Source organism: Meleagris gallopavo, chromosome 17 (assembly GCF_000146605.3).
Source record: "Meleagris gallopavo isolate NT-WF06-2002-E0010 breed Aviagen turkey brand Nicholas breeding stock chromosome 17, Turkey_5.1, whole genome shotgun sequence".
In the NCBI taxonomy this organism is placed as follows: domain Eukaryota; kingdom Metazoa; phylum Chordata; class Aves; order Galliformes; family Phasianidae; genus Meleagris; species Meleagris gallopavo.
Window position 1 is genome coordinate 10,738,183 of NC_015027.2, and position 14,309 is coordinate 10,752,491.

At 43.1% G+C, this 14,309-nt stretch overlaps 1 protein-coding gene and 1 long non-coding RNA gene across 2 annotated transcripts; both read right to left on the reverse strand.

Moving 5' to 3' along the window:
- Positions 1 to 1,074: 1,074 nt before the first annotated feature.
- TMEM233 (transmembrane protein 233) lies at positions 1,075 to 12,265 on the reverse strand. Its single transcript, XM_019621168.2, is given in 5 exon segments — positions 1,075 to 1,282; positions 1,285 to 1,315; positions 1,317 to 1,385; positions 8,480 to 8,614; positions 12,155 to 12,265. Coding segments are annotated over 5 exon segments (459 nt in total). The 3' UTR covers positions 1,075 to 1,169.
- LOC109370366 lies at positions 2,486 to 8,466 on the reverse strand. The gene is made up of 2 exons (XR_002120459.2): positions 7,103 to 8,466; positions 2,486 to 2,948 (listed from the first exon to the last, which is right to left on the reverse strand). It is a non-coding gene; the product is annotated as an uncharacterized LOC109370366 (long non-coding RNA).
- Positions 12,266 to 14,309: the final 2,044 nt, after the last annotated feature.

The window sequence follows — 14,309 nt, forward strand, 5'->3', positions numbered from 1 at the left end:
GTCTTGATGGCTCATGTAGTGAGATGTTATTTCCTCGTCTTCAAACTGGATTAAGATGCTGATTACCTCACTTTGTCTGGCTTCATCAAACCTACAACAACATGATTTGGTTGGACAAGGAGTGCATTCATTTCCAGCACAAGAGGGGAGGAGAAGGATTTGTGTTCAACTGCATTTCTCAAGCATGGTTGGAAGCATATGCAAGCATAAATAAATGAAGAGAAATGATATCAATATATCAGTAAAGCAAAAATAAGATTACCTATGACACAGAAGCACTAAAGGACATTAGAGGAATTGCTGCATTTTCCCACATCTGTCACATCAAGTGGTTTAATATAAAGCTTTTATTTTTATACCAATCAATAGCACTGCGAGGTAGCAGCATTTATCTTCAGAAGCACCGAAGTTACAACGGCTCAATTCCCATCTATCCTATGAGTGAGATTTCAGAGATATTTATGAGCCTCAAGATGCAAGTTAGATTTCCACTCTGGTTTTCAAAAGCATCCGAACAAATCAGGCGACTTGCTCCTATTGATCTACACTCTGCTTAGGCACTCTGAGAAACTACTTCAAGTTGTGTGTCCTCTAATGCTCGGAGAACTTTGAAACACTTTCTCTCCTCCCATTCCACGTGCTTTGGTTTCAATGGCAGTGCTGGGATGGAATATTTTGTGTACAAAGTGTTACTGCAGTGATGCAGTGGTGTTCACTTTGATGAGTGCAGTGCAAAGCTGTTGTAGTGAGCTCACCTGGCTGCCTTTCCCAGCCGTGGTAGGAAAGCCTCATTGAGAACACTGATGGACCATTCTGAATATGCCCCACCACTCTCTGGATGCTGCCTTGAAAACAAAGTCAAGAGCCCAACCTGCTGAGATTTTGAGTGGCAGCTCGTCTCAAACAACTTCTGCACGTTTTAGCTACAGTACAGATCGATTGAACAGCACAACGTAGGGCAGAAGTCCCACGTTTGCTTCCATTGACTTAACTCTGAAATCGCCTGCTAAGTTTGAGGAAGGGAAATTACTGTTTGAAACAAAAAACAGGAAAGAAACTTCCCACATACCAGAATGGAGATGAAGTAAAAGTAATTTTATTCCACTTCTCAATGACAGTTGTATCATATCTGATAATAGGCAAGCTACTCAAAGTCCCACAAGACATTATCAGACCACTGAAATAGTATTCAAAAAAACAAAGAGAAGTTCACAGAACAGCCACTGCTTGGGCTCATCAAAACCAGTGGCCACATTCCGCCACGTACAAGTTATATCAGTGTAAGTGCTGAAGAAATCAACTCATTCCACTGATTAAGAATGAAGTTTTGTATTGGAGTAATTAAGGACAGGCTGTGCATCACTGACTTCAATGAAAAACAGAAGCTGGCAGAAAGAAAAGTGAAAAAAGCACGTTAAAAACACAATACCAAGGCACAGAAAATACATGCTACTTCCAGGCATACGCTTTAACAAGTACAGATTTCTGGGAGATTTTTTTTTTCTTTTTTTCTTTTTTTCTTTTTTTTACTTTTTTTGAATAATAGGCATTCTCCTGCCAGGCATGATTCATGGCTCACGTGCACCTGTAAAACTCCCATGCATTTCTGGGTATTCAGTCCAGATTTATGTTACTGCAAGGAGAGTAAGTGTAAGTTGGCATAGCTTGCTTGAAGGCGTAGTAACGACCAAAACAAATGGAGCAACAGTCACCAAAGATGCCGTCATCTGTGTCAATGCTCGCAGCTCGCTCCTCTGAACACATAATATTTGGGTGATAAAAAGGAATACATTCTTTCAAACAGTTTTCAGCTAATTAAAACTAGTTGTCCCACTCTACGTTTTCATAAGGTATTGAGAAACTGCAGTAATTAAGAGGGCATCCGTTGTGCAGCCTAAGGCTGTTCACTGAGGGGTAACTGAGGATCAGCAAGTCTACGTAAATCAGTGAGTGTAGAAAAGTCTGTCCATCTCCGTGCTGATAGATGGACTATTCATAGCAAGACGAGAGGGTGAATTAAAAATAAGACACGAACAAAGCAGAACACAATGGAACGATGCGACTTGCTATAGGAACAGTAACAGAGGGATGAGAAAGAACATCTATTTAAAAAGAGCTTTTGTGAGATTAAAAAAAGAAAAACTTCTTATATACATGGAGTTTAAAGAGGAAAATATGATCAGTGCAACTTTAGTGCAGGACTAGAGCTGAGTTAAGGGAGTTCAGCAAGGAAGGACAACAAAACAAGAGGAAATCATTAAAAATATGGATGTATGGAACGAAAGTATTTTCTAACAGTTAAGGGATTGAAATCGGTCCCAGGTGGTGAAAAACCCAATGCAATGACCTAAAGGCTGGGGGTGACAGGAGAAAGCAGCCACCGAGTCAGAGTACACCCACAGCATTACAAAACACACTGTGGGATAAACCACAAACCCGTTGTTCTGATTCTCTTATGTTGAAACTATCGTACAGGAATACAAAAACCCTTCATGGCCTGATCCAAAACCCACTGAAGGTGACAGGAGTTCCACTAGCTCCAGCAGGCTGTGCATCAGAGCTTACACTGTGCACTAGAAACAGTCAAGACAGGTTGGCTTTGGCTTGGCTCAGCCAGGGAACGTCATGGACCCAGCATACATTTCATGTAAGTGAGAAAGAAAAGGGAGTTGTTAGGGCGAGGTTATCACATTAGGGTAAAATAAAATAAAAAAAAACACTTCTTTATACTGAGGTTCTGTATAAATAAATAATTTGGAAAACCTGGTCACGCCATGCTGATTTACTAACTGGGCTATCATTGCATCCATCAGCAACATGCCTCTGCAGACTTGTAGGGTCAAATCTAACAGTCTGGAAAGATGGGTTTCCTTTTCTTCTTACTTTTCCTCTCCTGAGATTTACATGGTGATGTATTCCAAGTGCAGTCCTGGTCTTCAGATAGCATGCTGCAAGGACACAAAAATATGTTTTTAAAGGGGGAAAAGACAGAGAGTTTGCCTTTTGAGCTTAAATTATTAATTCTACAGATCTAAGGATACATTATTTAGTATCACTTGTTCTCTTAAAAAAACATCCCTCCAGATTAGTGGTTCAATACTGCTTTGAATCAAAGCAGTGTTTTTAATGGCACCAGGTATCTGTCAGTCTGAACAGAATTTTTAAAGTGGGTCGCTTGAATCAATGCATGTTGGGATCTTCCAGTGGCAGGAAACGGGCTCTCACTTTGCTCAAGTTTGTGCCCTGTGCTTTGCTATCAGCAAATCAGTCCCTGCAGTCAGACAAGTAGGCTTCATTGAACCCTGCTTTGCTGTGGAAAGGCCACTAACAGGCTTCATGAAAGAATGGGGTGGGAGTACTGGGTGAGAGCAAACAGCCTGACCCACAGCATCCTGCCCCTGACAGTGACATGCTGCAGATGCCTAGAAGTGTGTAAGAAAAGCCCAAATCCTGGAGGATATTTCTCTCCTTATTGCCTTCCAGCTCTGGCAATCTGTAGCTTAGAAATTCTCTGATGCTGAGATTGTATCTGCATCTTTGCATCTAAGCTTTCTTTCTTACCTTCTCTCGTTGCTGTTTCAAATAATTTGCATTTTTGGTGTCTGTTGCAAACAGCAGGAATCAGTTCCACAGCAGCATTGTATGTCACATGAAAAGTATCTTCTATCTTAAAGCTGCTTTCCTCTGATATCTCTCAATCTCATTCATAAGAGACATAAAATAACCCCTCTCTACCTTCTTTCGCTGCCTCCAACTGCTTGCCTTTGACTCCCACATTTTTCAAGCCAAAGAGACCATGTTCATTTTGTCTTCCCACACGCAGAGATTTTTTTCATACCTTTCAGATCTTCTCTATTATTATTACTATTTTTTTTTGTCTCCTACATCTTTTTTGAGAAAAGGGCCTCAGAAGCACAGGGAGAATTCGGGATGTGGTTCAGAGCTGAGTGTCACCCATCAGTAAGTATTTAATCTCTCAATTCAGTTTACTCTCTAAGCAGGCATACTGCAGCAGACTAACATCACACACAGGCTGTGGCACACAGCACTGCCCAATTTCAGTTTGCTGTTATGTCTCCTCACAGCAGACAAATACAGCCCTTCTCTCACTGCAGTTCTTGATGGACAACATGCCTGTGAGCACATATGCACAGTTATACTCAGTGGTGACATAAATACCGGTTTAAGTTACATCTGAGCAAGCAGTGGAAATGTAATTCAGTGCAATGGACTGGCAGGACATGAGTGCAGGGGAAGCTGACAAGATAGGTTAAAAGTTAGAGAATGGAGTAGTAGAAATTGGGCCTGGAGAGGAATGGGTGCACAATGCAGCTTAGAACTTGGTGTCTGCACTCCCTAACAAGGAACACACCGGTTTATGTTGATCAAAACAGACAAGTCAGTTCCAGCAATGAAAGTGATGATTTCCCCTTGTCTGCATTCAGGGTTATGACTGCAGAAAGTAGATGATTCCTAAGTGTTGGGGTGGGCCCTGTTCCAGGCTCTCTGTTTGTATGTATTTGTTAAAGATAACGTGTCAATATTGAGGACAAATGAGGCTCTCCAAGGCAGCAGCACAAGCTCAGAGTTGGCTTTGCACTGAGTTAATCTGCAAAATGGAAAGGAAAGTCAGTGCTGTTTATTCCATGCAGGTGCAGGTGTCTCCTGCTGTTATTCCTGTGCTACCTTGCTTGGCAAATGAGTAAACCAAGGAAAGCAAGTGAGGAAGCTTGAGGCTCCAAGGTAGGAACCTGCTGAAAAGTGAAAGGACATTCCTCTTCCTGAGCCTATCAGTCCCTGCTGATCTTTTTTCAGAAAGATGTAACAGCCCTTTGAGTGTTCCTGTGGTCTGTGACTTGCTACCAGATGCAGGTCCATGATCTCATCCACCTGTTCCTGGGCAAAAAGAACTCTGTGGGCAGCTTACTCCAGGGCACTCCCCTTAGCAGGCTATCCAAGTGTCACTGGCAATCACAAGCCACTGCAGTGATGAATTATGAGCATCAAAACTTCATCTGTCATGCTCCTTCCTATTCATTTCATAATTCATAAGCAACAGATTTGGCTAGAACAGACCAAATGAACTGCAGGATCACGTATGTCTGACCTTGCTGTCCTACAAGGAAGTATAATCATTAATGGTAGTATAGTTACTGCTAGACTTGTTCAAACTGGGAATTTCTTACACTGTTTCTCCACAGCTTCTACCATTTCTACCCACTGAGTGGGTTTTCTCCTAGCTGGGCTGGTGGGGCTCCAGGGGAACCTTTCTCAGCTCTGCTTAAAGCACAGGACTAAAGTCCCTTTCCAAAGCAGGATGGAATACACAGCAGGCTGGGTACCAAAAAGCAAGAAGAGATGTCAGAAAAAAAAGGGTGATTTTGACTAGATTATTTAATAGGGCACAAGTTTTGTTATTCAGAGGACACCGAGTTTCATCACATTAGACAATGACCTCATCAAACTAGTCTTCTAGAAATACCATTCACAGCGAACAAATTACTTTCCAGTGAATGCCGAAGGAACTATGTCCAGATCTGGAGAGATATCTGAACACTCATTTCCCAAGCAGTTTCAATGAGAGATGCTCAAGAGTGGCAAAAAAGTTCTTTGGTGGTCAAGGTAAGAGTTTGTACAGATGATGGCATGAGTCTGCAATTGCAGTGGTGGTGAGCTGCAGGGCACTGCCTCCAAAACTGCCTGACATGTCAGATGCATTGACCCAGGTGAGGCTTCAGAAGATGTGGCTGTCAAGGTCACAGCTGCGAGGAATCCTTGGTGCTTCTCTTCAGAACTGGGGCCGCTCTTGTAGGAGCTGCACTCTGACTGAGGAGCTGAATGCCCATGGGAAAGGACTGCAGAGCACTGGGGTGTACTAACCAACAGCACTGCTTTCTTCTGTGAAGACCAACAGGGGCTTCACGGAGACTTTGTAGAGGGGAGAGCCTGAGCTCCACCATGGAAAGGATGGAAAGGATGGACAACTAAACGTTGCACTTGAAAAAGAGCTGAACAGAGAGATTCCCATGATGGGGAAGACCTGACGTCTGTGACTTCTGGCAGGAGAAGGAAAATCCTTTCCAGGAAGAGCAGCCAGCCCCTCAAAGAAGGTGAAGAATTCTACTGAAGGAGACAAGTGAGAATAGATGAAGTACCAACATAACTTGGAAATGAGATGGCACACAGCAAGCATAGGGTTGTGGAAGGAGAATAAAAGGGAGGTATCTTAATGACAATTTTCAGTGGGACTCGTATCTGTTAGGACAAAGAAAAGCCAAAATGAGTATCAGCAGGAGGAAATGGATAATATGGTGGTTGGTAAATACATGAGAATGAATCCTGGGAGGGTCGAGTTTGTCATACATACTGGTGAAGTCTAAATTAACTTTCATGAAAAATACGTATGTGTATCATAGAAACATCAAACTGTGCCTCGTGGTAATCAAATAAATCAGTGGCAGGGCTGACTCATTCCATTAAGGCCTTTCTGTACCAGTTTGCCAATATCAAAGCATGTTTATTAAATCAAGTAGGTTTACTTCGTGTGAGCAGAGATTGCAAAGTGGCTGCATGTCATGATGACAAAAGTACACACGGATGTGAGACCACTGCATGGAGCACGCGATGCCATCCATGCCAGGCATATGGCAAACTCAAAACCAATTTAGGATAAAATATAAATGGCCAAGAGAAAGGAGACTCGGATAAGCACTGAGGGTGGAAAGGGCAGCTGAGTGCCCCTATTCACTCATTTTCACGTTAGAAAAATAAAGAGGATTGTCACCCCTATCAAATACTTTCTTAGAAGCAAGGGATCTCCAAGGGGCTAAAGGGAGAAGGGAGGTAGGAAAGGGACAGGAAGACCAGGGAGCAAGATGAATCCACTTCAGCCCTCACAAACTGGAAGTACCACTTGGCCAAGACACCTCTATGGAAACTACTCACTGAATACAAGAAATTACTATCCCAGCACTACGCTGAAGATTCCCAGGCTCCTAAAAATGCTTCTACCTAATGCAGCCATTCTTAAAAATAAAATAAACAATCCTAAAAAGACAAAACTTAAGAAGATAAGTAATAAAGTCATATTATACTGATTTACCGCTGCATACTTCCTTGAGGGTAGGATGTAGATGCTTACAAATACTGGTTAGATGTCAAGTGCTACTTCTAACTTCTGTCAGTGGGCACAAAGAATCATTCACGTTCAGCAAACAGGATCTCACTGTTGGGGAAGTGAAATATTAAATGCAGTTGAATGTAGACATTTGTGCCCTAGTTAATGAGAATGCTTCAATTCAGTGTTTTTTGCCACTCCTCACGCTGCCCTTCTCTCCCTCTACTTGAAAAAAAGCCTGAGCTGCTCCCCTTGTGCTCTCCGTGTTTGGGAAATGTTAAGGTGGCAGAAGGGAACCGAGGAATTTACTGCTGCTGTCAATTACAGAACTTGGCACTCCCAGCCTGAACTGACTTGGTTTTAAATCTGTGAGGGCTCAACAAACCCAACGCAGGCTGTACCGAAAAGAGTTTGCAAAATGCAAGAGATAATAATGAATGAAAGTCACTTCTGATTTGGTGGCACCAGGCACCAATATCCTACAGCAACGGCCCCCAGTTCCATTAACTACTGAGTTCCACAGGGCACACTGAAGTGCTGCACACGTTTGACCAGCTGCTCCATTCCACCCCTCAGAGATGTCCGTGTGTCAGTTGAGGTGATCTCTATTTTAAGCTTACACAGAAGTTTGCACAGTGAGTTGGAAAGCCCAGGGAAAAAAGGTTCTCCAACCAAAAGAGCCAATAATAAATTGATTTAAATTGGTTGTTTTGTTGGAGGGGGCACATTATTGGGAGGAGGAAAGAACGCACTGCTGCACGACGTCAAGAAAGGATATCAAAGCTCTAATTACTTTTGTTCTTTTTTTGCTAATAAGCTTACAGTCTGCATAGCCACTGGGACTCAACTTCTTCACTACCATTCCAGCCGTGTGAAGGCAGATCAGCTGCAATGAGCAAACAACCTGCACCTGCAGCAAGTCGAGGCAGCATTACATTGGCAGTAGCTTTACATATAGTTACAACCACCTTAACATCAAATGGTAAAATGATAATTGATTCTTTTCTCCTCCTTATAGTTAAAAAAAAAGTAATGTTGGACAGACTGTGAGACTGAAAATTAACACCTTTAGATGTCATTACCTGAGCTTAGGGATCTCTGTGCACTAGGTCTTGCAGAGGAGGAAACAGAGGGGTGGGAAAGAAAGAAAGCAACTGCCCCATAATTAAAAAGCCTATGGGAAATGCAAGAGTTTCCAGAATATTCACTGCTGCTAACACAGTCGTTTGCACTTAATGACAGAAAACAGCATTTTTTAAATTTCAAAATAAAGTAAAAATCGCTCTTTTGGAAAATGTGTAACAGAGATGAAGCCCTTGCATAGACAAGTGCTTGCCTTGGAACTGACAGTATTTTGCTTACCGTTGTGAAATGAACTACGCAGTAGATTCCAATGATGACAAGGCCAATGATAATTGATGCAACTGCAACCCACAGTGCATTGCGACCCAGTCTTCTTGATCCTTCTATGTCTCCTTGATTATAACTGTTTAAAGCCTGTTAAAAAAAAAAAAAAAAGGAAACAAAATTGGTGACTTCTTTTAAAAAGAGCCAACAAATCTGTACGCAAACCAATGTCACTGCAGGCAGCAGCAGAAAAGGTGAAACAAGGACATCGAGGTAATCTGAAGAACACATCTGAGTGCCATCTTCACATGCTAGAAATTCTGTTCCTTTGTATTGTTAGAATACTCTGATAATTACTATCACATACATTCAGAGGTGTGCATCAGACATACGGATATTATCTCAACAGCCTAAGTTCATCTAGGCAGATGTTTGCCACTCATCACATGGAAAGAGGTGTGATAGGATCACTCTGATCATCCAGTCTTCTGTGAGATCAGACTTGGTGTCCTTTGGTTACGAGTAATTTTTTTGGTAGCAAAGATAGAAGAGTGGAGATCTGAGACTGGAAAGCAGGAAATGAACAAACGCTTCTGATAAGTGAAAGCAGCAAGCACTATATGGATCAATGTTCCCCCATTTAAAGCCAAACTCTGCCTCTTCTGTAGTGGTAGAAGTGCCTTCGTTATCACAGACTTCTTAGCTAGAGAGGTTTTAAACTTAATCCGAGATTATTCAAATGGTTTTAAAGCAATGGAACTAATCCAAAGGAAAGAAGAGCTGTTCTGTAGAGAGCAAATAACTTCTAATTCTTCGCCATTGTGTACTTCCATAAAAGCTTGGCTGAGATCCTTCAGGGTAAAAATCACCTGAAAGATCTTGATGAGAACAAGGGCGAAAGACCAAAGGTGATTTAATTAAAGTGATTTAATTCTCCTGAAAATGAGCCCCTCCGAAGCACAAGGGATCTTAAAGGTGATGCTGCCAATGAATTCACTGTAGGAGCTGAACCACGTTGGAAGGCTTCATGCACCTTTCTCTCAACAAAGCAAGGCGAGTCACAACACCAGTGACTTCTGCCACATGAGATGTCATCATCTTCAGCTTGGGAAGCACAGATGTTGTGACTGTGAGACTTGCCTTACTGCTGTGCAATCCTGCAGTCCGACCCAGAGCTGAATGGAAGATTTGACAGCTTGATTCATTAGCTTCCACGTGCTTTCACTCAGATCATAAACACCACCCAGTACAGCACTGAGATTTGCCTCAAAATGGCACTAAGAATGCCATTCAGTTACATGACCACCATGCCATGTACCTTCAAAAACTTATTTAGCCTTAATGCTAATTATGAATTCTATTGAATTTCATATTATTTTAATGCTACATAACTTCCATCAGCACATTATCCCAGATCCAGCAGTTGCATTCTTTGTTCAGATAGTCACTGCTGAAAAAATGGAAACAACTCACTAATTATCTTTACTCTTTTTCAGAGAAAAGCACTGTGGCTACTAAAGTTTATTTTAGACTTCATGGGACACCAAGCACTGTTTGTAGAGCATTTTTTGCCAAGCGGAAGAATAATGACAGACATTATCTCTGTGTGGTCTGTCAATTAGTGAACACAGAAGTTAATGGACTAGATACATCCTCGCTGTTAGCACTGCAGCAGGATCGCTCTTGCCAAGGCAGTCCCAGAGCAATGAAGCCCATATTCCTAGAATTGCATCTCAAGGATAAGTACAGGTATTTACTCTCTTGTGTCTGAGAAAGAGTGAGCTGCTGATTGCCCTTCAGGAGAGCACTGATAGATTTCTGCTCTTCCTGGCAGCCTACATGCCTAAACATTTCTCTGTTACAGTTCCCTAAAGAATACCTCTAATTCCTCTCTTGGCTGCCAAATTTTGATGGGATTGGCTAATGGAATTCATGGGGAAAGTGGGAAGAGATGGAAATGGGCACAAACACACAGGATGACTGCCCAGGGCTTGTTTCCATACAGTACTGGGCTGGCCACACGTAATTGTTCAGGCAGAACAGTGGCACAGTCATCCTTGGTTCTCCATCAACACAACCTCTTGCTGAGAGGATGGCTGGCATAGATCCTCTCGCACAAGTAACTCCACTGTTCTCTGCAGTCTTGTCTACAGAAGAAGAGCTTTCTTAGGTTTTCTCAAAAAAAGCCTTTCAGGAGGGTCAATAAATGGAAAACGGTCTACATTGATCATGAGCAGGCTGACTTATTCTCCTGCATCTGGCAACAGAACATGGCTGTGGCTACAGGGAGAAACACTGGAAAAGCATCACTGACACCCCAGCCATGACTTTGCTTCCCAGCCCACCAAAGGAAAAGCTTCCCATGACATCTGAGTGGTCATGGTTTCCATGACCATCAGTGGTCCTGCAAACATGCTAAGCTCAGGTCCCCACGCACGTGGTCTCAAGGTAAGGCCACAGTTGTAAGGAAGACATGGCAGCATAAGCTTGCAGTTCTGTGTTATTTTGCTAATGTATTTGGGAAGCCTGGAGAACACCCGCGTGATTCCTGCAGGTGCTTCATAAATAATTCACCCTCTGCAGTTTAATAAGTAATGTCATTTTAATAGAAACCCGCGACAAAGAGCAGGAAAATAGCATTAATGACAAAGAAGAGGATTTGGGAGAGACAGGAAGGAGACGAAAGCTTCTTTATTAAGAGGCTTAAATGAAATGGTGTAATTTAGACAGCTTCCAAGAAAAAAAAGAAAAAAAAATAGAGGTTTTGGGGTAGAGCTCTTTGAAATTAACTTCCATCTACTTCAAAGAGCCCTCGGATTGAGCCTTCAGTTTTCAACATGATAGGCAACATTAACTGTGAAAGCTGTCAACGTTCCATCTGTGATTATTTCCAGTGACTGCAGTGTGTACAGAACACAGCATCTGTGTGTGATGTTTGGTCTGTCCAACTTCTCCCATGAATTTCAGCCATTGTCAGCCTGATACCAGACAGTTTCTCAAGATTCTGCTACCCCACTCTGTGTAGCCATAGACTAAACTAAAGCCACAGCTCTGCAGCTGCTTATTGAGCAATCTCAGTGACTGACACCAGTTTCATGTGTGCTGATCAAAAATGAAGCAAACTCTCACATGAACAGAAAAGTGCTGAATTAGCTATGAACCATGAATCCCTTTCAAGGTGCATTTTCTTTTCCGCGCTGCCACAAGACTGCTTATGGTAGAAGCAGAAGTGGTACAGAAATCCTCCTCCCCATCTCTTAAAACTCTGGGCAGACCAGACGGAGGTGCCCTGATCAATATTTTCTGTGCTTTTGCAAAAGCCAGACTGTCACAAATCTTATTTGACTGTGCCTGGAAACGAGATACTCTCCCTAACTCAGACCAAAGGAGGAACTGGATGTGCTGGCTCAGTGTGACTCCTCACTGCAAACAACAAACAGAAGGAGAAAGAAGAGGGACCTGAGAGACAACTCAGAGACAGCATAGTTTGTTCTGCAGGTTGTACAGTTCTGTGCAAACGCTGTACTTCTGTCACTCTGCGGACAAGTTGAAAGTGTTATGGGAGAGGAAAGCTGTACCATTTTGCAGAGATGAGAACAATGTGAATGTGCTTAAGAACAGCTGATGGGCCTTGTTTAATCCCATCCAGGTAGGTAGCAATGTTCTGTAAGGTATTAGGTGTCCACGTACCTGAAAGGCACATACAAAAGCCACCTGGAATTGGATGACGAGTCTGCCACGCAAATCTTTGAAACAAAGACAACTGGAGGTGCTGTACTGAGTCAGGCCAACAGGGTTCATGGAACTGCCAGGCCACAATGAAGGCACAGAGCAAGAAAAGTTTATCATCACAACAGGGAGGACCTGGGAAAGGTCCAAAAATCAAGTCAGCTGAGACCTGGAATGGGAAGATTTGTACCCCTAAAGGTGAGAAAAGAGTGAGAAAAGCAGTGCTGTAAGTGGGGCAACAGAAGAGACGAATCTGTCATTTAATTCGGGGGTGTTGGAGCCCAGACTCTACTTTTAGCACGAATGCTATTTTCATTGTCTGAATTGAGAACGCTTAAGGAGGACAGACACATACAAACAGGGTGCTGAAAGGGGCATGGCCCTCTGCATGCCAAGGGGACTTTTCCATCCCTTGGGTTCATCTTAGGCAGTGGAAATTAGCACGGAGAATTCTGCTTTTGTGGGTCCAGACCTATTCTGACACAAGATCTCAGGCAACTTATACAAATTATAGTAAGAAAAGAAGAAACCTGCTCTTGTATCTCAGCATCAACACTTAGCAACTCGAGGAAATGTGCTCAGAGAGAGGGGATGCAGGTCCCAGCAGAGCACTGATTAAAAGCAGAACCTGGAGCAGAGGTGAATGGAGCAGATACAGGTTGCAGCTCCAAAAGGAAGGGGATAGGGCTGAGGGAAACAAGCCAGACGTGTTATTTTCATGGAGAAGATGGAAAAGAATAATGTTGAAACAGAAGGCATCCGCACACAGTGGGATTTATCAGTCGAGTTTTAGGTTCCCCTCCTTTAAAGGAATTGCACAGCTGTGACCTGCACGGATTGTTTCACATTCAGGAAGTGCTCTTCCCACCTCGGTTTCTATACATCCCACAGAGACAGTCACTTCAGCCTGACTCCCAAAGCCTGCGTGAACTTCAGCTGGGGCGTGGGCAGACGTTCCTCCATATGGGGTGCAAAAGTCTTTAGAGGCCAAACTCTGCCCTCAGCATTTAACTTCTGCACAGCCCCAAAGTGAAAGCGCTGGCACGGTGAACAGATGCCCACGGCCCCAGATCATCACCTCTCACTCCTTTATACAGCGCCCGCAGTGCCCACTAACTGAAGAGGTGCTGGGTACCAAACCTGGCAGATTTCACCTTCTCAAATCAAAGAAAAGAGCGTGGTGTGTAATTAATAATAGAGAAAAAAATTAAAAAGACAGCTAATACTTTTCTTTTCTGAACACAAATGGTCATGAAGATGGCTTGGAATGGCTCCTTTAAGTTACTTCAGGGTATATTCCAACATCAGGGTATGATTTGTGATCAATCTTAGTAGTGTTAGCAGAGTTTGTTTTAGTATACTTGGAGATGGGCAAGTATTCTAACAGCTAGTTGCAAAAAGATACAGCTATATTTTTGCTTACCTTTTCCACCTGGCTGTCAGAGAAAAGGAGGAAAATACACAACATGTTTTAAAACCCTTAATACATTGCAGCATTACTGTTCATACGTCCTGTCAGAAAACTCTGGACCTGACTGTGCAACTTTCAGCCTGGAGAAGAGGATTCTATCAGTCCTTCCTGTTTTAACGGGATCGCTGCATTATTAAAGGCTATGCAAATGGTTACGGCACGGAGGAGTAAGCCCGTTCTCTGAGCGTTCTGAAACAACATAAAGCTTTCTTGCCAACAATCTAAAATCACGGCTGTTTCGTCTGCTTTTCTTGCGGACAAATTCAGCATCAAGCAGAAGAGGCTGTTCACTGCCAAAAAAGTGACACTATCAGAGTCGATCAGCTGAAGCAAACAGCTCCTAACTGATGTGCAGACCTGATTTCTGCTCCCCGGCTGCCGCTTTCCCAGTCTGTAAGTCCAATTCAGCATGCAAGTCAGTCGATGCAACAGATCTCATTAACCGGGATAAACTTCCCTCCTTCACACAGCCTGAGACTGAAAACTCGCCTCGAATTGCCTTTCCCTCCGCCTTTGTCATCTGATAAACCTTTCTGAGCCGGTTACCTGCTAGGACAGCGCTACGGACCCCCTGGCTGATGCTCTCTGCCCCAGTAACTCCGATGCCGGCTCCTCCGCTCCCGCTTTGCCCCTTTCCAGCGGATG